The sequence below is a fragment of the Leptinotarsa decemlineata genome, unplaced genomic scaffold, assembly GCF_025532065.1.
Source record: "Leptinotarsa decemlineata unplaced genomic scaffold, Ldec_3_MD MMD2_tig00026328_RagTag_RagTag, whole genome shotgun sequence".
In the NCBI taxonomy this organism is placed as follows: domain Eukaryota; kingdom Metazoa; phylum Arthropoda; class Insecta; order Coleoptera; family Chrysomelidae; genus Leptinotarsa; species Leptinotarsa decemlineata.
In genome coordinates, this window is record NW_027412688.1 from 17,534,234 (window position 1) to 17,561,261 (window position 27,028).

Here is a 27,028-nt window from a genome sequence, read left to right on the forward strand (position 1 = left end):
CAACATGAATAAAAAAACTCAACATTATGTATTGATAGATTAAATTATTTGAAAAACACAAATTTTTAACCATGGATACTATGATGGAGTCAAAGAGAAAATGACAATTTTTTTAAATTCTTTATTAAATGAATGGATGATGTGAAGTTGACAGTAGACAGTAATGAAATTTATGACAGTGATTTTCTTATCCTTGTTGCCAAAATGTAGCAACTTTTTCCTAACAGGCCTAACAGACGAAAGAACAAGAAATGGAAGTCATTCCAAAAGCTTTTGAGCAGAATGGATATGAAAATCATACAATTCAGAAAGCAGCACACCAAAAAAAGAATGAAAAACCATCCTGCCTTGCGTCAAAACGACACAACATACAAACCTACGAGAACCATCAGAAATTACTCAAACAACCCAAAAGACAAAGTCAACCCAGAAAACCAATGCATTCATAAGAAAAAAATTGGAGATTGCAAACGGAGGATACAACGGCATACGAATAGACGAAAATCAGTCCGATTAGGGGAACACAAAATTTCACTTGGCAACAAACGAAAAACCTCAGCCCTATACAAACACCACCTTGATATAGGTCACAACATCAACAGTCTAAATAAGATTGATAATAACACACAGACACACGCTACCTCTCAACTACATGGAAAATCATCATATCCAAAACGGAAGCCAGCACACTACCAACAGCCAAAGTCCAGAATATAATATTTATCCACTATAAACATAAACACTTCAATACATTGTAAGTATAACAAGAATATAAATATCTGAATTGAATGGGAGTATAATATGAAAGGAAGAAAAAGGAAAAAAAACTGTATATTTCATGTATTCAAAAAACACAATTCAATGTGACGCCCGAAGATGTTATCATATAGCGAAACACATGTCGCGATTTTTAAACTTTCATGTGAAAATACGTGAAATATAATCTTTTTCTTTATTTGTTTTTCTCGAAATAGTAAATTTTCAGATACATGGGAGTTTGTTGGGAATATAGAGTGTGATCATGATACAAGTATTGGATGGTGAAAATCCTGTTATGGAAACAGCGACGTCTTTTACCAAGAGTCCATTTTTTGAGGTGTTTTTTGGATATTGAAACTGTTTAACGTTTTTTAATAAGTGGGTGAGATATAAGTGAATATCCCGTGTTAGGAATCACACGTTAAAAGGTAAGACCTTGTTAGTCCTTAGTTCACACAAGTTTCGACTTTTGAGAGTTTTCGTTCGTAGGGAGGCAACAGCTGGTTAACAGAAACACATATTTCAAACAGATTTTTTTCTAAACAGGTCCTTTGTCAAATAGTATTGTTTGGTAGGGGTGAAAATACTGATTCAGCATTCGCGTTCCTGTCAAATGATTATGGAGAATCTCTTTTAGTATTCCTTATTTTTCAATATAAAAAGAATTACATTTCCAGAGTAAAGTTGATATCTAATATCTTCAATAATCCGCAAAGCAGTTGTTCTAGACCTGCGGTACGCGAAACCCTCGTGTTCGTCAAGTGTTGCCAGGGGGTTCGTGGAAAGATAAAGTGCAATGGCGGAACTTCAATTTAGAAATGTCCGACAAAAAGTGCCAGTCGTACAGCACGAACTGATAAACTTCAAACTCCTCCTGAAAAGAGAAATGAAAATTTCTAAGTTTTTTACCACTTTTAATTGTAATTAATGTTATTGCAGTTTCGTCCTATACGGACATTTTCAAACTTATACAATAAACATTTATTGTATTTTTTGTATTGTATTTATTGTATACGTTTGAAAATGTCCGTAGTGGAAGAAATTGCAATAACGTTAGTTACAAATAAAAGTGGTAAAAAACAGAAATTTTCATTTCTCTTTTCATTATGATTTCCTACCACGTAGGTAGTAAACGCTACATCCATCAATTTATTCAAACTCCTCCACCCTAAAACTTATAGCATACTAAGTAAACGGCTACTTCAAATAAAGAGCATAAATAGACATTTCGTTAAGTTTAACTGAATACTATCAAAGTTTTATCTAAAAACCAGTAACTAGTTGATTTCGCGATTTCAGTTTTCTTCGGGATGTCGCTTTAAGGGCCTACTGGTCATTATTATTTTCAAAAATATTTTTACCAAAATGAAATAGGACATATTCTTTTATTGTATTACTCTCTGCCTAAAACAACAACAGGAACTCACATGTTTGGTGCTATTAGTTGATACTTTGTAGAACATGACATTTTATAGGAAAAATGTTATGGACAATCAACTGATAGAGCGAAATCTATGTCAGGCTCTTTCAAAGGTCTCCAAGTGCTTGTCAAAGAGATGGCATCCTATGTAACATGGACGCATTACTGCATTCACAGATAAAGACTTGCCTGCAAGACTACATATATGAAATCTGTTCTTGAAGAAGCTGTGGAAATCTACAATTTCATAAATCAGAAACCTCAATTCAAGACTTTCCAAATCACTTTGCGAAGAAACTGATGGGATTCACGTCCACTAACAGAAGTCCTCGAAAGGCTGTTTCGGCTTAGATACGAGGTATAGCAGTTTTTTATAGATTTTTCAAAAGATATGAGTTACAACTCTCTGGTGATGTCAAACTACAAATATCTGAACACTTGAAAGCGTTGAAGCTGTCTTTTGCAAAATACTTTCCCAAGATCGACGAAGGAGTTTACTGGAATCAAGATCCATTTTCTGAACAAAATGTTGAATCTGCAAGTGAATATTGCTGAAAAAAACTCTTAGTGATCTTTCTACTGACAGCTCATCGAAATCCGAATAACAAGTGAGAATTTTTTTAAAGTTTTAACTGATCCTGGCAGCATCTACAACGTTGGCCAAATTCTGCAACCCAAGACTTATGCCGGTGACATACTTCGCGGTTTCCGGCGCAGTTTCCGAGCGGTTTTTATTTTATGCCAACTCCTGCATTTTTAAATGGAACATGACAGTTTTTGCGATTTTTAACAGCGGCGACCAAGTAGATGGAGAACCCAGGAAAACGAATGGCACCCGACAGTGATGGCCATTTCCGAGCGGTTTTTTCAATTGTGATTCGAACATAGAAGTAAACACTTTGATTCGTAGAGTAGAAAGTCAATCATGTTCATGGGAGAATAGCGAGTATGTACTTCAAGTATGTATTTTGTTTTCATGGTGCAATCTTTCTGTAGCAAAGGTCGAACAATTTCCACAAGTTCATCAAACGACTTCATGGACATTCGGTAATAGGTAAAAACTTGTCTACATGTTCTCTGATTTTTTTGTAGGAAACAGAAAACCTTTCTTCCTGATTCTTCTTTCGGTGCACGTCGTACCTCCTTGGATGGCATCTTCTAGCAAGAGCGCCTTCTACTTCCAAAAAGCAAGGAAATACCACTATTTGATGGTGAAATATCGCAGCAGCAGCAGACTGCCAGGAAATCGCGGACACTGTCAGGTACTTGCGGTAGCGACTTTTACCCAGCAATTTTCGCTCGGAAAGAACCGCTCGGAAATCGCGTAGTATGTCACCGGCCTTAGGACTTTACTATCTTTTACCAAAACATTATATTTTATAAAAAAGAGATATATGTCCAATATTAAATGTATTTCACGATTGCTTATCGAAATTAAAACAAACAGAAAAAAAATATTTTTTCCATAGCAAGACGTATATTTCCAAAAGGTAGTGTGGCAACGTGTCTCCAAAGATATAGGTTTTCTGTTCAATTACTAGTCTATGCGGCATATCTCATCTTACTTACGAGTCAGGGATAGGTTACCGAATTTCTTGTACAAATTGTTAAATTATTTTTTCCACTATTACTTCACAAATGTTATTTACACAATGACAATTATAACGTTTCATAAATTTACAATTTTGAATAATCCATTATGTGAGGTACTTGTTGAATGTTGAGTGTTTGTAACTGTTTTCTTTCAACTGCCGTAATTGAACTATCACACTAAAAACTTTTACTCCTGTTCACTTTTGAACTATTACTACTTCATGTTTGTTATGCAAATTCTAGTTCTACAACTCTTAGAATAACCTTATCAGATTTTTTACTTTAACTACACTTTGCACCACTACTACTCTAATAACACTTTGTAACTTTTAAATCTTGACTACTACCACTTATTTAATGATTCTTCTTGATATCAAGTCTAATCCGGAGTTATATTCATTGGCATTACTTATTAAAATTATATAATTTCTATTCCTTTGGAATATCGTCAACAAGGATCATTAACTTTTTGGAAACAGCTCAGTGGTTTTCTACTTCTTCCCCATAAAACAAAAAAGGTGAAGGCAAAGTAGAAAGCCAAAAAGCTTTTCCCCCAAAACACTTATCTCTCCTTGAAATATTTCCTTTTCAATTTAATTCTTTGGCGGTTCAATGCAGTTAACACAACTGGCTCAGAGTAACTGGCAGAAATTAATTCATAATTATGACGCTTTGTCTCATTTGCTGAATAGTTTCTGTAATAATACAATGTTTGTTATTTAAGAATTTGAACGATTATGTGACTAGAAGACGCAGCAATCTAGTTTCGTTTATCGAAGAACTATTTTGTTGCATGTATTTCATGTCAAAAATGCTTATGATCTAAATGTTGTTTATATCATCATATCAGTCTTTTTACACGCTTTATATTAGCTTCACCTGTATGTATGTATGTATGTATGTTTACTTGTAACTCACAATTTGACAGAATTATCGACATTATTGCTTGATCAATTCGCGGGCAGATAGCGCTGTAAGTAACCTCCTTGATATATCGACATTATTGCTTGAACTATTCGCGAGCAGATGGCGCTGTAAGTAACCTCCTTGATATATCGACATTATTGCTTGATCTATTCGCGGGCAGATGGTGCTGTACGTAACCTTCTTGATATAATTCGAACTCACTTTATATGTATTTCTTCATCTGAAAAAAGTATTTTTTTTATTACCACGCGCGCCTGCTGCCTTATTTGTAACCCTCTTTTGCGCGACTGCTGTCTTGGGCTTGGTCGCTTTTTTCACAATAATACTAGTATTTTTCGTTCGTTATTGTTTCAGGCTTATTAAAAAAAAATTTTTTCAACTTTTCAGTTCGATGTTCTTTGAAAGCATGTTTTTTAGTTTTTTAAACTATATTTATTCAGAAACAAATTTTGCGAAGCGTTTCTGGTAGTACCATAAATTTTCTTCTCCACCTGGATTTTAACACTGTATTCGATATAACACCACTTATGAGTATTTAGTTATGAATAAAAGCCCTGATGAACTCGTATATATGAGGAATATCATCATGAAAACAAACACAAAAACACATGAAAACAAACACAAACACAAATGTTATTTGAAGAAAAACTTGAAGAAATGTTTTGAAAGATTCAAACTCCTGCGATGAAGTTAATCAGTTCCTTTCTAACCAGCACACAATTTTCCAAACAACCAAAATTTTGTACGGAAATGGAGTATGATGAGTTCGTTAGGAAAATATTCGTCCTGGCATCTGTGTTAAAAACGTCGACTGAAATGATTATGAAACTTTAATCATAGCGTAGCGCATAACCATCTCACTTTTCATATACTTTATGTGCACTTGAAAAAATAACCGCTTTCCATCAGCTCCCATAAATATTAATGGGAGTCTATTAAGATTCCGTCTGACCACCTGGGGCGTACTAACCCACGAAACCACAGCATTATTCATCATGTAGGGTGGAAATAATTTTGACGTTTCTTCCCTATATATGCCATCAGTTTTGAGCAATATATATTTCACAGAAAATATTACTTGCATAAAACAATGACTAAATTCATCATAGATTGAGCAAAAGTTTTCAGAAATAGTACTTTCCAGAAGACTGTTATTGAGACTCACGCTCTTCTTGAAAATATATCAATGTACGATGTTCAGATCTACATATCTATAGAAATGCAGAAAAAGGGAAATAGCTATTTATGATAAGAGTGTTGACAGTAAAGTATTATTTTGTGAGTGACAAAATTTGCGCAACGAGCGTAGTGAGTTGATCAAGTTCACGAACAAAATAAAACTTACTTTTAACACAAATATCATAAAAAGTGTTTTGTACAACTGCCTGTTTGCATGATAAAATAGATACATTTAATATTTCTATGAAAACACATTTTGACATGTCTTGTCAGCTAACTATCTTCATGTTATCGCATTTGCTGTGAAGTGTCCGTGTCAGGTGAAGCCGAATCACCTGGTTACCAACAAACAGTATTGTTTACAGCTCACGCTTTTTATTCAAAGTTCAATGTCTTGCAACAATAGTGAGGAATTGTGTGTTCCTGACTATATTGAAGAGACTACAAAAAAAGCTTCAATTGAATTGTTACTAATAAAATTGGCTCAGCAGTACGACATCGCATATTCTAATTATCTTAGCTGGTGTAAACTTAAAAACATTGAAGGAAATTTCAGCGAAACCGTCTTCTCTGCCTATCTAGAAGAGAAATCAAAAATATGGTACTCGTTAATTTTGTGGAGCATGTTTTCAATGATAAATTCGAGTGCGCTCGTTAGAAATAGTGTTAATACAAGCAAATACTTCAAGGTAATAGCATTCTTGGAGCGAAAAAATGAAAATTATAGGCCCAAAAAATCTAAAACTTTTACGAGTCCAGAGGTTTATAAATGAGGCGCCAGGTGAAAAATATTCGATGATAAAAGAATTAATAATATATTAAATTAATGGATAAATCATTGATAGTTCAAATTCCAAATACAAAAACGAAAATAGATCTTTCTTTTTGCATTGTTGGAAAAAACATTCACTATTTTAATAAATACGTTGAATTACGCCCTTCTACGCCCTATAACGTTTTTTCTGATATACCTAAATTATGAATGCAGTGCCAACCCAGTTGGTATAAAAACGTTTGGGAAAATGTCCTCTACAATTGCTGAGTTTCAGAACCCCCCGGAACCAAAGGAATATACAGGTCACTATTTCAGAAAGTATCCTGCTTCTTTGCTAGCAGAATCAGGAGCAAATATAACAGATATCAAGAAGCACAGAGGATGGAAGTCTACAACAGTAGCTGAGGGTTACATCAATCAATTTATTTCGTATAACAAGGCTATTGCTGAAAGAATAATCCCAACAGCTATCACCAGCGTTACAGCATCGTCCTCTCCACTTCAAGAATTAAATGTTAATGCCCATGAAATTGTCAACTCAGCTAGTTCAAATATATCACAAGGCTCTTCAACATCGCAAGGTATTGAGTTCAGCAGTTGTTCTGATTGTACTTTTCATATCAATGTTCATAAATAATAATAATAATGTAATTATTGTATATAATACATTTGTAACAGAATTCAATTGTATCTATATTTATTGTTCATGATAAAACTTCCTTGAGAACTGAATAATTATGTTTTGTTTATTGCTATTTGGTCGAAGATAATCGTGTTAAAAATACTTTTAGCACTAGTGTTAAAAATATTTTCAACGCACTACTTTGTAAACATCATCTTTTAATACTCTTGACAACCATTAAAAATGTCACTTACAGTTGTACAAAATAGTTTTGTTTTGTGAGTGAAAAAGTTTGCGAAACGAGCGTAACGAGTTGAACAATTTCACGAACAAAATAAAACTTACTATTAACACAAATATCGTATAAAGTTTTTTATACAACTGTCCTGTTTTCATAATGAAATAGATACATATTTAGTATTTCTATGATAACACATTCAAACATCTTCTGTCAGCTAACTATTTTCATGTTATCGCAATTGCTGTGAAGTGGCCGTGTCAGGTGACGCTAAATCACCTGGTTACCAACAAACAGTATTGTTTACAGCTCACGCGTTTTATTTAAATTCACATTTGACGTTCTTGCTTTTGTTCAACACTGGTGTAAAAAATATTTTTAACACGCTACTTTGTAAACATGTACTCTTAACAACCTTTAAAAATGTCACTTTTAATGACAGTTGGACAAAAATACTATTATATATCACAATTATGCGATCGAGAGTACATAACCACTAAAAAATATTCAACTCATTGGAAGAGAGAAGTGATAGAAACAGTATACAGTGACACAATTAAAGTCGACAAGATATGGAAATTTCATTTATTTCTGGATTAATGAAATCGGAGTTTGACATCGGTATTCAATTAGCTTTCAATTTGATTTAGATCAATAATATTTATCACCCACTGTTATTCGTTACCTTTCAAAATTTACATTTTTCATGATAAAAACTTCAGAAATGGCATTTTTTAACGGATTTCGAAAAAAGTCATTTGGAAAAAATTATGTTTCTTGCGCAAGTTCATGACCATGTACCAAACATCAAGCTGGGACTGAATATATTTTTTTTGCTATTACAACAACTACTTTTGAAAGTGCGTCCCTAAATCCTCGGCTTATCAAAAAGACGAAGACTCCAAGTTTTTGTTGCTTCACGCACGTAACCAAAACCACACCAACGAATTGGTCCGAATTTTCGACAAATTAGACAAAAAATAGCTTTCAGAAGTGCATATCCTCTTGAACAATTGTTGAACAAACCAAAGAACGGGTTGACGTAATCACTAGGAGTTGAGATACAATAACAAACTAATACGATAATCAATGGAAGGTCAAACTGAAACCTCTGGTGTAAAATAAATCCGAAAGCAAGCTCTTTTCACATTCATCAGAAATGAAATATTTTCCACGACGCGCGTTTCACCAACCAAGTTGGCGTCTTCAGGTGCTTGTTTTGGGACCACAATTATTACTAGGAATTCATTCATTGACACTCACTCACCCTATATTTTTTATATTTTGTGCAAAATAATGGTGAGTTACTATTATATTTCCCATACTTGAAACTGATCGTTTCTGAGATATTTCGAGAAATTTAAGAATACAGACCATAATTTAAAAATTGTTTTCACCCTGTAACGTGTAACGAGCTGCTCGTGATTGAATGTACTGCTTAGCACGAAGGTTAAAGTTAACTAACACATGAAATTTTCAATGCAGTATTATTCCGAGGGGCGAAAAAAATTGCCTCAAAATTTGGACACACATTTAATTAAATAACTTCTTAAACTTGAATGGAACACCCCGTATTTGGTGACGTAATTTGACGCAGAAGTAGATTTCCTTCAAAACTATATTAGGGTTCCCTATACCTATCTCTTCTGGTTTTTACACAAAAGGCGTTTTTATATTTTACTTATAAGTAATTTTTTCATCTTGAAAATGGACTGTATTGTTATGAAAAGCAAAAAAGCATTCTTGAAGTCATTTTATCAAAAAAATTAGGAATCTCAAATAGTTTATTATTTCAATAAATGCTCAAAATGGTGTCCATTATTCTCGATGCATAGGCGAACTCTTTCTTGAAATGAGTGCTGAACTCTGGATAACATATTATGCGATATGGAACGAAACGCTCTTCTTATTCGTACTTTCATATCCTGAGGTGTCGTTGGCGGTGTATCGTGAACAATACTTTTGATATATCCTCATAAAAACTTGTAAGGTCCGGAGACCTGGCTGGCCAGTTCTGTGGGCCTCCTCGTCCTATCCATCTATTTGGATATTGTCGATCTAACTCGTTTCTAACACGGCTATCAAAATGTGCAGGAGCACCATCTAGCTGCATCCACATCCGTTGATGAATATTAAGAGGTATACTTTCCAACAGCATAGGCAAATTATCCCTAATGAATCCGAGAAACATGACGCAGTTTAAATAACCATCAAAAAAGGAAGGACCTACTACTTGCGTTTCAATTATTCCACCTCACACATTGACAGACCATCTGTGCTGGTGATCAAGGGTTCTAAAAATATTAGGGATATCGTCACTGCAGTAGTGAAAGTTATGTCTGTTAAGTAATCCGTTGTTATGGAAAGTTGACTCATCGGAAAAAAGCACATAATCAAAAAAAATGTCTTCATCACCAAACTTTCCTAAAACCCATAAACAAAAATTCAGTCGTCGATCATAATCTTCTTCAAAAAGATGTAGATGAATACGATACGGGTGGAATTTGTAATTTTTAATTATTTTTTGGATACTCAGTCTGCTTATTTCAGTTGTTTCACATATTTTTCGTTGACTTATCTGAGGGTGTTCAATTAGAGATAACATCACTAAATATTCATTTCCAGTAACCGGTAAGTAAGCTGCAACAACATTTCCAATGAACGCTTGTTAGGATGACTCCTGTTAGGATAACTTTGGGCATATACTCTTGACGCTAATAAACTGTTTTCTTCACACTCACCGAATATCAAAATCATATCAATTCGTTCTTCCTGGGGATAAGTTCTCATTTTACAATATTTCAAAATGACAATAATTTTAAACTAATTAAAACAATCATAATGGTTTGATTAACAAGTTGTGTCACTGTCAAATACTTTTTGTTTCATAATAATGATTAACGTCATTTAGGCCAGAGCCTACTATTATTGAAAAAATAGTAGAATAAGTTTTATAGGCAATCGTAAATGTATTTTTTTATTGACCCCATATTGTAAATTTCGTATTTATTCCACTATGAAGTCTAATATATTTGCTAAGAAAACAAACAAATTCAACAAATGTTGCCTCAATAATTGAGACACATGCATTTTCTTATTTTGAAGCTTGCTTTTTAATATTTCAGAAATGGCAATGAATTTAAGTTTTTACATTTGGAACCCTAATATAGTTTTAAAAGGAATCTACTTCTGCGTCAAATTACGCCACTAAATACGGGGTGTTCCATTCAACTTTAAGAAGTTATTTAATTAAATGTAAGTCGAAATTTTAAGGCAATTTTTTTCGCCACTAAGAATAATATTGCATTGAAAATTTCATGTGGTAGTCAACTTTAACCTTTAAGCTAAGCAGTACATTTAATCACGAACAGCTCGTTACACGTTACAGGGTAAAAACAATGTTTAAATTATGGTCTGTATTTTTAAATTTCTCGAAATTTCTCAGAAACGGTCAGTTTTAAGTATGGGAAATATAATAGTCACTCACCTTGTCTATAGTTTCTAAAAATATAAAAAATATAGGGTGTTCCATAAGAAAAAATATAACTTTGGTATGTAACTTTTTTGGGAGTCATCCTGTATATTTCAAAATAATTTTGGAATATGCTCCTCACGGACCCACATATAACTATGCTGAAAGTTTTTCCCTAACTCTCTTCATTTCTCGTAGAAATACCGAAGCGAATGTGGTGGGCCACCCTGTAGACTGGCTCTGGTTTCAAATTTCTTATTTCAAATATTTTTCATTTTCGGTGTTTTGTATTTTCACTTTTTTGTTTGCGATATTACTCATAGCGATATTTTTGAAACTCAATATTTTGATTTCGAATTCTCATTTTCGATATTTTGAGCCAATAAATGAAAGTACCGCAAGGGTGGTGTCATCAGCAAAGCAAAATATTGGACAATGGTTGACAATGGGTAACAAAATTATGTTTTTGTTAGCCAGCTGTCATCACTAAACCTATTTCAGATCTTTCAACTCTTTCAGACAAACGTATGTTCTATGCAAAAAGAAAAATTCTCATTAGCTACCATCAAATGGAGCACCCTGTATATCTATTCGAAGGTGCACAGATGATTAATGTTTCCCTTCGTGGCTTCCCGAAAGCCTTGGAAAAATATCACGAAAAATAATGACTCGAAGCCATCTTATTTTCCCTTTTTCTTGTATACGGTTTAGCATAATCCCAAATATATTATTCCCCACATCCACGAGTTTAATATTTCAGAAAGTGTATGATAACATTTTATCGAAACTTCACAGGCACCGCTATGAACCTCGCGGAGAGAACTATATTGGACGTGTCATTCAATCGATTCGTAGCGGAGAATGTAAAAGAAATCCGTTGATTAAAAGGCCGTGTTTGGGAAATCCCGTGAGTACAAATCGGTTCGGGATAATTGCTCTGAATTTGGTACGTTATCGATTTCCACAAGAGCAACGTGAAAAATGCGACCGGCGCGGCGGTCGGGTAGTTACTTCAGGTGTTGACTTTACATGGGCTTGTGATGCACTGTTTGGAACCTTTGGTGTAATAATGAATAGTACTGAAGTTTTATCCCAACACCAAACCGTTATTTTAACATCTCGACACGTGTTTCGACCGCCAAGTGATCATCTTTAAGAGGAAGTTTAAACTAAATATACGTAGTTATAATGTTATCCGTATTTATATCATAGATACCTCTGCTAGGTACCTGCGTCTTGAGTGTCTTGAAATAATTTCACAATATGGCCTTATCTACTAGTCTTAAATTAATTTTACAATGTGTCCTTATGAAATAGTGAGGTGAATCTGATAAAATTAAAATATCATTTCAACAAGCTATACAGTGAGTCAATTTCAAAACTTAGAATGGGATATATCTCACGACGAAAGCTGATATCGAAAAATGCTTGAAACCGTTTCTAAGATAGTAAGGGGGAACTAAAGTGACATAAAAGAGAACTCACCCCCATCAACCCCCTAGGCCCCACCCACCAAAACTCAAAAAGTTTAAATTGCAACCCCTACTTGTGATACATCATTGAAAAGACTATAAAAGTGCTATGCAATGATATAAATGATAAGTGTACAGGGTGAAGCAATAATTGTGAAACTTTGGCTTGAATGGAATATTTAATGAAGTTTTTGTTGAACTACAAATTTATTTAAAAATGTCAAGTAAGTAAATGTTCAAAGTGGGTTCCGTTGTTTTGTAAACAATAATGCAGCCTATTGTCAAAGTCTGCACGAACTTTAATATCAGCCGGCTCACTATGACTTTTTTATTTGTAATGCTACCTCCCGGACTATTATTTTGAATGATAAGTGTCCGTCGATACTTTTTTGTTAAATAAAAACTTAATTTGCCGTTTTTGTAAAATAAGTTGGAAAGATCTGTTTTTTGGGTTCTGTCAGAGTCAATAATTTTTGGTTTGTTTGAGACTATTAAATGTCATTAGTTTTCATCATTTGTACAATCTGTACTGTCATTCAGCTGTAGTTGTCACGATGGTTTACAGTATACCTGAGCGCATGGAGATAATTTTCATTTTGCCTCCCAGAACCAGTGTTATTTAATATATAATACATGGTGTGTCTCGCTAACTTGACATCAACTTTTCATTATTGAATTTTTTAACGGGTGAGGGGGGATGTAGCAAGATAATCACGTGTATTCACAAATAAAAGTTATTGACAAATTGCCTTCCACTTATTAGTTTTGAAGAAAGTCTCGATACTTCGTGGTCTGAGGACAATGTACTTGTCACTTGTCATAAATGTACTATTGTATGTAAAATGGTCAAATAAAATACTCTACTCTATTCTACAATATTGAATATATTCTTTGTTTTATGCACTTGAAGATATTTTGAATATTTTCATCAAAAAAATACATGTGATTTTGACTAAAGGGAGGGTAGTTCACAACATCACCAAGCATCACCAGAGGGGAAGGAAGGGGGAGCTAAAAATATCACTTTATTAATGGACGACCCCGAAGTGCCGAAACAGCTGTCTAATATATTGCTTAATCTATTGAAATTGATCGATTAATGTTTGGGATCATGGTAGAAAAATAATTGATTTTTGTGTTTATAAATCAGGCTGATTTAATATTTCGTAGCAGAACCTTCGAAAAACAAATCAACTACTTAATGAATCAATTTAAAGCCGAATTCAGGAGGGGTTCGTGAACACCCCAATTTTTTTTGTTGGTAGTCGTATAATATCAAGTCTTAATATTTCTGGATGAACATTATATTTTCAGATTTTCAACTATGTTTCAATGTGTCAATGAGGGAGCCCTAAATTAGCCTAAAATTATTACATATTCAAAATTTCTAAACAGTGAAGGATTTAGATTTGGTTCTATTAGCTTAACGGTTAAGCCAGCAGAACCCAACATTTTTTCAAAAAATAGAACACCTGGATAATTGGCGATAAGGGAAAAGATGTGCCTAAAATGAGCCTGAAATTATGGTGGAATCCGATTTGACGAAATGTTTTTTATAAGGTTGCTAGCTTAACGTTAAGCTAGCAGGACCTATGATATTTACTTTAAACGAAGAGCAAAATATTCGGCAATAGAATATAAAATTAGTCTAAAATTAGCCTTAAATTATGGCCTGATAATGAATGTAAAATTCCGAAGTGGTTCTGCTAGCTTAACAGGGCTGACAAATTAGCAAGACACCATGTATTTGTTTAAACGACGGGAAATTATAATATTTTCCTTCGCAAGTAATTCGCTAATAAATAGAACATGCTAATGATGTAGTCAAAACGTTCGTGGATGTGACTTTTTTCTCATTAACATATTTTATATCTATTACTTACTAAACAAATTTCGTAAGTCAAATTACTTTGTCGGGCAAAAAATCAACCTCCATCTCTGTTTTCATTCATTTCCAAAAAACAATCGTGAATTTATTTTTTTATTCTATCCACTAATGTTTGGAAGGAGTCATCAATTTTTATTGAAAATGGATGAAAACAGGGATGATTTAATGCCTGACAAAATGAATTTGACATGTGTAACTTGTTTATAATATGTAATATAATATATGTTGGTCTGAAATATAAAGTCCGACATCTGACGAAAAATGTCAATGTCATCGGAGTAAATTTTAGAGAGCATCCATGACTGGAACTCGTGGCTGTTCCAGCCACGAGTTCCAGCCACAAATTCTCAGCCAAACAAGTCCCAGACTAATCAAAATCAAATTCGACCTCAATCTCAAAACCAATTCTGACTACCCGTAATTCAGAGAAATCCGAATTACCCTGTCAATTTCAACCAAAACCAAAGAGCTCATTTCATGACATATGAATCTCAAGATTATCATACAAGTGATAATCAAGACTATCATAGAGCTAATAGCTATAACTATCAATACAACGATTACTACCCCACCGATAATGACTATGATTACTATACCGCTAGTGATCAAGATTACCAATACAACCAAATTCAAGCACCTGAAGATCCTTCAATATAGCAGGATTTTCTTTCTCTCCCGAATACGAACCACCCACCTATTCAACCCCAAACAACCAACAACCAATCGATCGACCCTATATCAGAAGTTCAATCCCAAATTCAGTCCCTGAATATACAAGACTTCAACCCGAACGCGAACTTCCCGGAACACATTTTCGTGTAAGCCCTATGCTTTCTATGGATTCGAAGAATCTGTACTACATCAAAGACTCTTCCAATACTTTTAAAATCCTCATCGATACAGGTGCAGGAATATACATTCTTAAACCCAAAACATGCGAAAAATACCCCCTTAGATTCCCTGAAAATGTCACTATATAAGAAATCACCGACCAGAAAATTTTCGTGAATGAATCCACTTTAATAAATTTCACACAAAACGATCCACACAAAGTCTTTATCTACGACTTATACATCGACTTTGACGGTTTACTCGGATCTGACTTTCTCGAACACTACAACTGTATAATTGACCTGAAAAATAAACAACTTGAAACAAATTTTAAAACGGTCCCTTTGTTCAAAGTTTCAGACATAAATGACCATATACTCACTGAAAAACCGAATCAAATTCAAATAGAACCCCGAATGGAGAAAATATTCAAATTACATTGCAACCTCAAGAACACTGAAGCTATACTGTTAGCCGAAGAAAGAGAAAAAGTAAGAATTCCCAACGCCATAGTCAAAATTGATGAAAACGGTATGTTCTACACTACTATCGTAAATACAAACGCGATCCCAAAACAAATTGATTTTTCTGAAATAAAACTCGAACCCCTTCCAACACATGAAACAATTTTGAACATTAATGAATCGTTTTCCCAAAACCAACCTAATATTGACCGTATCCAAGAAATCGAAGCACAACTAAGAACCGAACATTTGAACGAAGAGGAACATCAATCAATCACTGATTTATGTCTTCAATTCGAAGATATCTTCTATTTAGAAGGCGATAATCTCACTTTTACCAATGAAATAAAGCTTACCATTGATACTAAGGATGCTAGACCCGTCTTTACGAAATCCTACAGGTACCCACAAGTACACAAGGAAGTAAAAACACAAATATCAAAAATGCTAAATCAAGGCATTATTCAGACATCAATATCCCCATGGTCATCTCCAGTTTGGGTTGTACCCAAAAAGATAGATGCCTCCGGTAAACAAAAATGGAGAGTTGTCATCGGTTACCGAAAACTCAACGAGCTAACGGTTGACGACAAATACCCATTACCCAACATCTCTGACCTCCTAGACCACCTTGGTAAATGCGAATATTTCACCACGCTTGATCTCGCCTTCGGATTTCATCAAATTGAAATCGAACCCAAAGATATTTCCGAAACGGCTTTCTCCATAGACAATGGTCACTACGAATTTGTTCGTATGCCACTTGGCTTGGAGAACGCTCCAAGTACGTTCCAGAGAGTTATGAGTAATGTTCTTCTAGGTATACAAAACAAAAGATGTCTCGTATACATGGATGACATCATCGTATATTCTCCTACCATCCATGAGCACATAGCAAGGTTGACCGAAGTATTTAAAAGAAAAGCGAACCTGAAAATCCAACCGGATAAGTGCGAATTCTTGAGAAAAGAAGTCGCCTATCTTGAACATGTCATTACCCAAAACGGAGTCAAACCCAATCCAACGGAAATTGAATGTATCCAAAATTTCCCAGAACCAAAAACTCAGAAAGAAATAAAATCATTTTTAGGCTTAGCTGGATACTATCGACGATTCATTTGTAATTTCGCCAAAATTTCGAAACCATTTACTTCAAAAAGATACCCCTTCAACTTCGACGCAGAATGCAGACACGCATTCGAACAACTTAAAAATGCACTCATAACGAGCCCCATTCTCATTTATCCCAATTTTGAGGAACCATTTTTGCTCACCACTGCCGCCAGTGCGTTTGCAATTGGTGCCATTTTATCACAAAGTCCCATTGGCAAAGATTTCCCAATAGCATATGCGTCTAGAACACTTTGTAACGCAGAATCGAAGTACTCTACAATAGAAAGAGCAGTAAAGCATTTTCGCCCATATCTTTTCGGACGAAAATTCCGACTAATTACTGATCATAGACCCCTCACCTGGCTTTTTTCAATAAAAGACCCTGGTAGTAGGCTGGCACGCTGGCGACTCAAATTCGAAGAGTATGATTACCAGATAGAATACAAACCCGGCAAAATCAACAAAAATGCAGATGCACTATCCCGAATCAAAGTCAACTACTCCAAAGAATGCGCGAATTTCCAACACAAAATTTCCATACAAGAATCTAACGAGAACGAAACCGAAGTAAAAGCGGACCCCGAAATAAGTAATAACCCTAACGAAAACGACCCTGAAGAGATAAATAACCCTGAAGGAAACCCCTGAAAACAAAATCCCCGTAGAAACCATTCAAGAAGAATTCAATACATTTGTCAATTTATATAAATCAAAATCTCTAATCGATTATTCTAAAATAGAGTTCGATAATTCTCAACTCTTTGATAAACACCATAAAAACATTGTTACTTTCTTTTGGCAAAACAAACTAGAACCATTACACTATGGAATCATCGAATACCTCTTCGAAGAACACCCAGAGTTTTACAATGACAGAATATTTTCATTTATTTTTGCTGACAAGGAAATCAAATTAAAACTCTGTCAAAACCTAACGACAACTCCTGACCCCGATCAAATTCCCATAATCATTGATCAATGTCATTCAGGAAAAACAAATTTACACCTTGGCATTAATGAAACCATCAGAAGAGTAAAACAGAAATACAACTGGCAAGGTCTCATTAAAGACGTCGAAAATTTCGTAAAAAAATGCGAAATTTGTCAAAAATTCAAAATTTGCCGAAAAAACCTTAGTACACCTCGAATCATAACCGAAACACCAAAAACCCCTTCTGAACGTATCAATGTAGACATTTTCGAAATTCCCACAAAATACTACGCTTTGACAATAAGAGACGAATTGACTAAATTCACACAAGCATACGCCATAGAAGACAAATCCTCGAAATAAGTCGTGAATACCCTTCTTCTTTACTTTCAACACTACGGTACACCACTTAGGATACATTGCGACTACGGTCGAGAATTCACAAGTCAACTTATGAAAGACTCGTGCTTTCTGTACGACATTAAACTCACATATTCGAGTGTAAATCACCCACAATCGAACGGATCAATCGAAAGATTCCACGCAACATTTGCTGAAATGATTCGTGCCCATAAAGCCGAAAACCTCAATGAACACCCCATGAACGTTTTACCATATGTAGTTATTTGTTATAATAATACGAGAAACAAAACAACAGGTTTCACACCGTACGAATTAATATTCGGACATACAGCTAGTCGATCCCCAAAAACGTTCTATAACCAAAAAGACCTAATTTCAAAATATGTTAGAGATCTTAATAACCGCATGACGTATTTCTATAAATGGGCCAGAGCAAAAACCGAAAGACAAAAAGAAAAGTCCAAAATCAGATTTGATAGGACAGTGTCTGAAAACGTCCCTAAATATAAAATAGGAGACAAGGATTATGTGAAAGAGTCACAAATTTCAAATAAACTCGAAAATAAATTTAATGGACCATTTGAACTATTAGAAATTTATCCCAACTCCACGATGTTAGTAAATTGGAAAACGCGAAATAAAACTAAGGTAAATTTAGACCGCCAGAAACCTTTTCATGAATAATAATAATCTTTTTCAGGACACTCCTGCTGTCAACAGCCAGTGCCCAATACAACTTAAGAGTCAATCAATAAATCGATCGGCGTTTTCTTCCATCAAGAAGGAACCTTCAAAATAACAAACGAAAAATGACCCTTTTGGTCTACAAAGATTTATCATCCATCAGAGACGCTCTATACAATAATAATAGAATCCTAGAAAACCTCATTTATTTTCTCGACAGAGATGAGCCTAGAATACTAGCTTTCAAAGCTCAAATAAAAACACATACCAGTCTTTTAAGCCAAATATCAGACTCACTACAAGTAAAGTTTAGAGATATCTTCACGGACACAGAAAAATTTGAAAAAAGAACAAAACGTGGTTTAATAAATGGTGTAGGAACTTTTTGGAAAGCAATAACCGGAAACCTTGACGCATCCGATGGAGAATATTTCACGGATTGTATCAATAAAATAAGTCAAGACGAACACCAAATCGAAAATCTATTAAAAAATCAAATATCTGTAACCACCTCGGTAATCAAAAACTTCAATTCAACAATTCAAAAGCTACAAGTTGATGAAGAGACTTTCAATCAAGATATAAAAGAAATCGAAAAATCATTAATGGAAATATCAGACGATATGGCATTTTACGAAGCTCAAATAAAAACTCTAGAGATATGCGAATCACTCATGGAAAGCTACCTATTTCTTGAAACTTTTATTGGTGATATTATCAATTCAATCACTCGATTGAAAATAATTTATGGTTCAATCATAACATCAAGAGATTTACTTTATTCACTTCAAGAAATATCACAAACATTGAACAAAAATAATTTACCATTATACGTCAGTATTGGAAATATTCCCCAATACCTAGACCTTATTGAATTGCAAGCATATCAAACAGACAATAAAGTAGTATTTGTTTTAAATAGTCCCCTCGTAGAGCCTGAATCGTACACACTTTTTCATTTATATCCAATACCAATCTTGGATGCTCGAACAGGACTTCATTCACCACATATTATTAACATTTCAAAAATTCATTGCGCGAGATGACGATTCAATGTTGTACACTTCTTTTCAAAATTTAGATAATTGTACAGTGATCAAAACCGACTTGAAAATTTGTGCAGAAGTGCTTCCATACCCAATAGACAGCAACGCTATTTGTGAAGCCCAGCTCCTCAAACAAACTCTGCAATTGCCTGAAAATTGTAAATCAACAGTGATCTACGCAAAGGACTACAACGTTCAAGTGATTTCTCAAAATCTGTGGCTGATATCAATATCCGATCCTTTACCAGTCACCATCGAAACCAATACTCTACTGAAACTTCAGCCTGAATGCAACGCTTTCATTGGAAACACGAGAGTTCATTCCAAATATTTCGTTGAAAGATACCAGAATGTAACTTACAACAAACATGCAGTCCAGATGCCATATCGATGCTGTGACCACCTCCCGGAAAAATCGAAACTCCCGGAGCTGAAACCCCTGAAATTAAATAAAATAAATGTCGACGATCTCAACATCGCCGAACACAAGTTGAACCAATACTCAGATGAATTGGACAAACTCATCAACGAACCGTTCGTGAACAAACATATTTCTTGGTTCACGTATTTTACAATTGCTCTCATCATAGCACTAGTGATTTTGTATATTTTCTGCAAGTGCCGTCGCAAGAAGTCAATTGCGATCGGAATCACCTCTTCAAGCAACGACAACCCACCGAGACCACCAAGAACAAGAATAGTACCCAGAACCCTGGCAAGATTCGTTCCCAGAAGAAGACCCAGCGTCCGTCTAGAAGACCCTGTTGAAGAAGATGTCGAGCTAACCACGAGTTTGAATGAAAAAACTTTTTCTTAATAAAAGTTGCTGCAGAGCACCAACTATTCTTTGAAAAGGGGAGTTGTTATATCGTGAGTAGGACGATCTCACCGGTATCAGATTACCAAGATAACGAATTCCAAGACTTTGAGTCAGCAGAGTCAGCAGAACGTGATACTTTTGTTATTTCCCATCGTCTCCTGCTGACACCGCTTTCTACACATTATAAATGGACCCTGCGAGGTCAAGTCATAGTCAGAACTAATTTAGAATTCGTTTAGTATCAACTTAGATTCTGTTCCATTTTTTTCATTGTATTTTTTGTAACGATATTTTTTGTTGTTATTCAAAGAAAGTCTGTAATTGAAAATAAAGTGTTTTTTAAAAAGTCAAATTCAAAAGAGTAAATTTAACATATATGAAAGTAAATTACAAATAAGTCATGTTCCATATGCTACCCTAATTAAAACTGATTATAGGTACAACACAAGGGGCTTATCGTAATCCAATAGTAATTTAGTTGGGAGAATTTATACCTGCGCGATCGCTCGCGTGCGCTTGCTGCACTTGGGATTCGATATATCCCGGTCACAGTAAAAATCAACCAGTAAGTCCACTCCTACTACTTTCATTCATAAATTCACAAAGTTCTCGTGACCTCGAAACGAAGTGCAGAGCCAATTTCGTTATTTTACCATAGGCGTGCGCTCATATAATAATGTCTTTTTCACATCTCCCATTTTCTAAGCACTTAGATAATAATTAAACAAACAACAATAACCAACTACGGAAACTAAAAACAATAATACCAACAGCGAATAAACTAAACACAATATCAATTTCCGACCGTTAATTATAAATAATCCGATGCTCGTGGCACCGTCGAATCCTTCGATACTACAGCACTGAACGCGTTGGATGAGAATCTCATCCGAAAAGCGGTTAAAGGTCCCCAGCAACTCGAGCGGATCACGTGGTAAAATAGCCTACTGATTATATCATTCTACTGTGTCCTGGTACTGCTGAAGGCTCTCTGGAGTTCTTAGACATTGGACTCTGTCTGGTAGATTTCATTGGCCTAAAATATTGTTTCACGTTATGTTTCTTCAGAATCCTCCCGGTCCGGTCCGTAACATTTTTAAGGTAGGACAGGGAATCTATTCTTCAATATTTCCGAATTCGTTAGCCGTGGTCTGAAGGTTTTCTTCGTACCTGATCTTTCCTCTGCGATATGCAGGAAGGTAGATCGACCGTTTCCGCATCTCCTTCGATCATTTCTGCCGCAGTGGCATTTCTTCTGCGACACGCAACAAGTTAGATCGCTTCGACCGTTGCCGCATCTCCTTTGACATTGGCTGCCGCAGTGGCAGATGAATCTTCAGGTACAATAACCTGCAGAACACGGCTCAAAAGCCCAGAAATATCGAACAATCAGTTGAACACCGGCTGTAAAAGCCTAACATACTATGATAGGGAAGGAAACCTTTTCCATATACGGGTCCAGCTGAAGTTTTTTTGCAGTTTTCTCTCCTGGGTCATATAATAATAATAATAAAATATGGTATTTATTTTACGTGGCGGAGTTTAGCATAGCGCTATTCTTCCACTCAGCCATGCTCGAATTCTACTTTGTTGTTCCCTTTGAAGGAATATTTTAGGTGAATTGGTTTTTCGGGGAGATTCTCAAGTTCATAGGTGCATCAAGCCTTCTCAACCAACGTTCTGATTACTCATGGCTGGCAGTAAGAGTTTTCATTCAGATAATTATTATTTATGTGCGTTGGTTTCTTGAACATTCTATGACCCAATATCTCATCCAGAAACGAGATAACTTATTGGATTTCCCGTTTCTCGTTTCAATGTAAATTGGATTTATGGGTTATGGGAGTTCAAATATGATGAAAATTCATTCAGTTTCCCTTCAACATCTTGCCATACCACAAACATATCATTAACGTGACGCAGCCAACAATACGGTTTCACGGCCCCTTGCTCCAAAGCCCGTTGTTCGAATTTTTCCATAAAAAAGTTTACCACTATCTGACTTGAAGGGCTGCCGATTGCGACACCATCCGTTTCCTCGTAAAAACACCATCGCACTGGAAATACAGCGATGATAACTAATAAGCGAACAGAGTGACTATGTCTGTCGAGAATACTTCCTAATTAGCCGTATAGTGTCTTTTAACGGAGCCACTGTGTACAAAAAGACCACGTTGAAGGTGATAAGTAGGTATATCTCCTGAACCCTATTCGAAATTTCAAGGTTTTCTCGAAAATGTCCCGAATCCTCAATGATTTCCTGTTTTTACTGCGAGCGGCTGCACTAGGGTCACCGTGTATTTGAACAGCTCAAAGTTGGTTAACCTATCGTATTAATGATAGGTCTTAGTGGCGAATTCTATTCATACCTATCACATAAACGAATAAAAAAATGTCATTCTTGTCAAAATCCTGGGGGTAGAATGAAGAGTCTTTTATACATCCCTGAATCGGAAAAGGTAGATCGCATAGGCGACAATTTTCTCTTTATAGTCCTTGGTGTTCATCACGACGGATGCAGCCGGCAATATCAAGATGTCCCTTGTGATTGAAACTTTTCAGCGTCTCTATTTCTCGCGGTATTGTGTTGACCTGGGGTGATGTTGCATGCTCAACATTTACAATGATATCCTCGTGGGATATATTGGCTGGAATTAAAGTAATGTTACCACCTTTGGCGAGTATGCTGACTTCGTTTTCTCAAACTGCCCGAGCAAAATGGTTAACCATTGTTTTCCTGTTACACTGTGGCAAAGGAATTTTCTGGCTCCTTCAGAGACAACCGACAAAACCGGAAAATAGTTTTTCTCAGCTACTATATTGTGTTACTATATCTATAACAAGTAAGTGAATGGTAAAAAAATGATTCATCTGTATTAACTGTTAATGTTCGATAACCAAAACAACCCAATATATTTTTTAGATCTGGATCTAAAATTCGATACCACGACCTTGTTAAAGAATTATCATATTCTAATGGGTATACTATTTTGCAGGTCTGAAGGTCAGCAAATTGTTCTCAGTAGACATTGCTCTCATAATCTTGTAGTAGGACAGAAATTCTCGCAGGTCGGGTCTGTCAGACATAAATCTCGACCAGGTTCATCATTTCCGACAGAAAAAATTCCAACCCGCACCCTGTGAGTATGAAAAAATTCCACATTTCTCATTAAATTGAAAATAAACCTAACAGGTCGGCAGGATTTCTTGCAGGTCGGGCCTGCCAGACATGAATCATTGTCGACAGAAAAATTTCGAACCCCACCGAAAACTTTCACAATTCTCAAAAAATTGGAAATAAATTTTGCAGGTCGGCGGAAATTCTTGCAGGTCGGCTCTCCCAGACATGAATCTCGACCAGGTCAATCATTTTCGACAACAAAGTTTTCCAAAACCCACCCGAAAGTTTCACAACTCTTAAAAAATTGAAAATACATTTTGTAGGTCAGCGGAAATTCTTGCATCTCGGGTCTCTCAGACATAAATCTCGACTACATTGATCATTTTTGACAAATAAAATTCCAACCCCACCCTTTGAGTATGGAAAAATTCCATATTCCTCATTAAATTGAAAATTAACCTTGCAGGTCGGCAGAAATTCATACAGGTCGAGTCTGCCATTTATGGATTTATACTGGATTATTCATTTTCGATAGAAAAAAAATCCCACCCACACTTAATAGTTTCACAATTCTCAAAAAATTGAAAATACATTTTGCAGGTCGGCGGAAATTCTTGCAGGTCGGGTCTCCCAATCGAAAAAGATTAGCTTGATTAGCCGACCTGCAAAATTTCAAATTTTTTGAGAATTGTGAAATTTTCGGGTGGGGGTTCGAAATTTTTTTTGTCGAAAATGATTAACCTGGTCGAGATTCATGTCTGGAAGACCCGACCTGCAAGAATTTCTGTCCTCTTACAAGATTACGAGAGCAATGTCTACTGAGAACAATTTGGTATCTGAAAAACTGACACAATAGTCCGAATCTTCTTCTTTCATTGTGAATTTTATCGAAAACTTGCAGAATTTTGGTAATACATTTTTGTGGTATACTAACGATTAGGTATATTATATTTCTTCAATAGAGGAATTTGAAAAGATAAATTATTAATGCAAAATTCTACCAGATCGTTCATCATATACTTTGCTAGAATTAGATAAACTGGGCTGTTCATGCAAGGGCATGCCTTCAATTAGTTCATAAACCATATAAGAAAATGAAAAAACAATAATGTCGAATAAGAATTATATTGTCTGAATAAATTGAGCAAAAGTTGATTTACAATGAAAATTATGTACACATGTTCATTTATATTTTTGATGGAAGTGGTCGAAGAAAAATTAGTGAAAAGAGCTAGAGATAGAATGAAATAAGAACGTTTTCTAAAATATTAAATTCAATGATTTTTTTGAAATATGACGAGACGAATGTAGGTAACTGGCATTTATCAGATATTTAACACAATGTTCACAATTTCAATGAGTGCAGTTTCCACTCGATGTTTTTCGCACTGTAACATAAGATTTTCGTTGAGTACCTACCTACTAGCACAAAATAAATAATTCGAAATAAGTGAGTATTGAAGGCATACTGAAAACAAATTGCTGAAAACACAATTGTTTTTGTAATAAATAATTGAAAATATTCCATTATAGAACATTTTTTCTTGAGATTGGTGAAAAAAACTCCGACACGTACCAAGAAATGAACTAGTAAGTTATACAATTATTTACAATGAAATATTTTGATCAAGAAGTAAACAATAACAAATAAAAATCAATGAAAATAAACAAAGTCACTAGCCAATTTAGGTTAGAACACATGTTTCTTCAAAACTAACCTGATTTCTGACGTTTATCACCAGTTGAGTGTCCGTAAAATTCACTAACACTAACAAACAGAACACTAGAAAGTTTTTGAAATGAAAACAGTTCATTTTAAAATACATATTCGTTGTATTTTGGACCGACCTGACAGTTCCTTCAACACTCCACCATTTCGGTGAAGGAACAATCACACAATGCGGCAAGGTTCCATCTGATAGGCAACACAACACGCGTTGAAGTGAAATTTCGCAATGCGCAGAAGCGAGTACATGTGGATTTCAGACTCTTTATTGATTCCATAGGCGTAGATATGAAATTTTAGTAAAGTACAATAGCTTACTTCAATAATGGGCTCATTCAGGCTAATTTAGTTTTTTATTGAAAATTATATATTATAAAAGTAAATCATCTCCCAAGTATCCCACAAAATTTTCCGGTTCATATGTCAATTAACAACTGAGCAAGAGCAAATTGAAAATGTGAGATCGCTCGCGGTACATCTTGACGTCACACCAGGCAAACGAGCTTCGAGCGGTGGCAACCGAGCCTGTAGTTGGAGATTATGAATCGCTGCTATTTTCAATTCAATATAATTTTCTTCAAAGTAATGTACATATATATCAATTCTGGGTAACTAGCATTTCTGAGACAAAAGTTCTATAATAAATAAAGAGTACCTTGGGATTCCAAGACATAATTTTGGATATTTCTCTATAACGTGAATAGATCTTCGCTCAATATTGTTTTTCGAATTCCAGTTTTCAAATAATATTTCAGACAAAGTAGAATCTGATGATGTATCAACAGAAGGCATGTCTGATGTACTCAAACTCTCACTGTCCTCGGGGGAACTTAGTAGTATTTTTTTCCAATACTTTCTGTATTTTCTATTTCTTCAGAACGATTTCTTTTTCGGTGGTGTATACCGGGTGTCCCACATTTTATGTGACAGGCAATATCTGGTTTGTTGAAGGAGATACACAAAAATGTTTCATACAAAAGTTTTAGGAGTTCATGAGAGCTATATTTTGATATAATTTTTAAATATACAGGGTGTTTGGTGTAGGTGCTACAGACCAAAATTCCATTTTTTTAAATAAAATGCCCTATATATCATTACATTTTCAGATGCTACGTTAAATTCTGATATCATTTCATGTTTGGTTTTTGAAATTCGGTTACGGCGTTGTTGAGTTATTGCTTAAAATGTAAAGTCTTGAGAACGACTATTATTTTTAAAAATATCTCATACAATTATTCTCTCTGCATCAGATCACATGAAAATTAGTCAAAATTTTGGGTGTTCGAAGTAATGGTTTCAATATTGAGTTGTGGAATTCAGTCAGGAATCATTTTGAATATGAAACAATTGCGAAATTGAAAGAGGTGTATTCGAAAACAAATCTTTAATTAATAACAATGTAAATAATATAATTGGATAAATCATTTCATAAGAATGGTAGGTACCTAGAAATAAGTCATAAAAATTGTTCAAAGTGATGCCCATTAGATATTATACAGGCTTCGAAACGTCGAATCACTTCTCTCGTACAAGTCGCTCTTATAATATCAGGCGTAATATCACTGCACGCTAGTCGAATTTTCA

The 27,028-nt window shown here is 34.9% G+C and overlaps 1 protein-coding gene across 2 annotated transcripts in view; it reads right to left on the reverse strand.

Annotated features, from left to right (window-relative positions):
• oaf (BRICHOS-like domain-containing protein out at first) overlaps positions 1 to 25,634 on the reverse strand; it is a 421,903-nt gene extending 396,269 nt beyond the window's left edge. Inside the window, exon 1 of one of the 2 annotated variants that reach the window (XM_074182419.1) lies at positions 25,437 to 25,634. In XM_074182419.1, the coding sequence (XP_074038520.1) occupies positions 25,437 to 25,544 (108 nt within the window). In that variant the 5' untranslated portion in view covers positions 25,545 to 25,634. The remainder of the gene's footprint in view (positions 1 to 25,436) is intronic. The other variant, XM_074182418.1, reaches the window with a different exon arrangement.
• Positions 25,635 to 27,028: the final 1,394 nt, after the last annotated feature.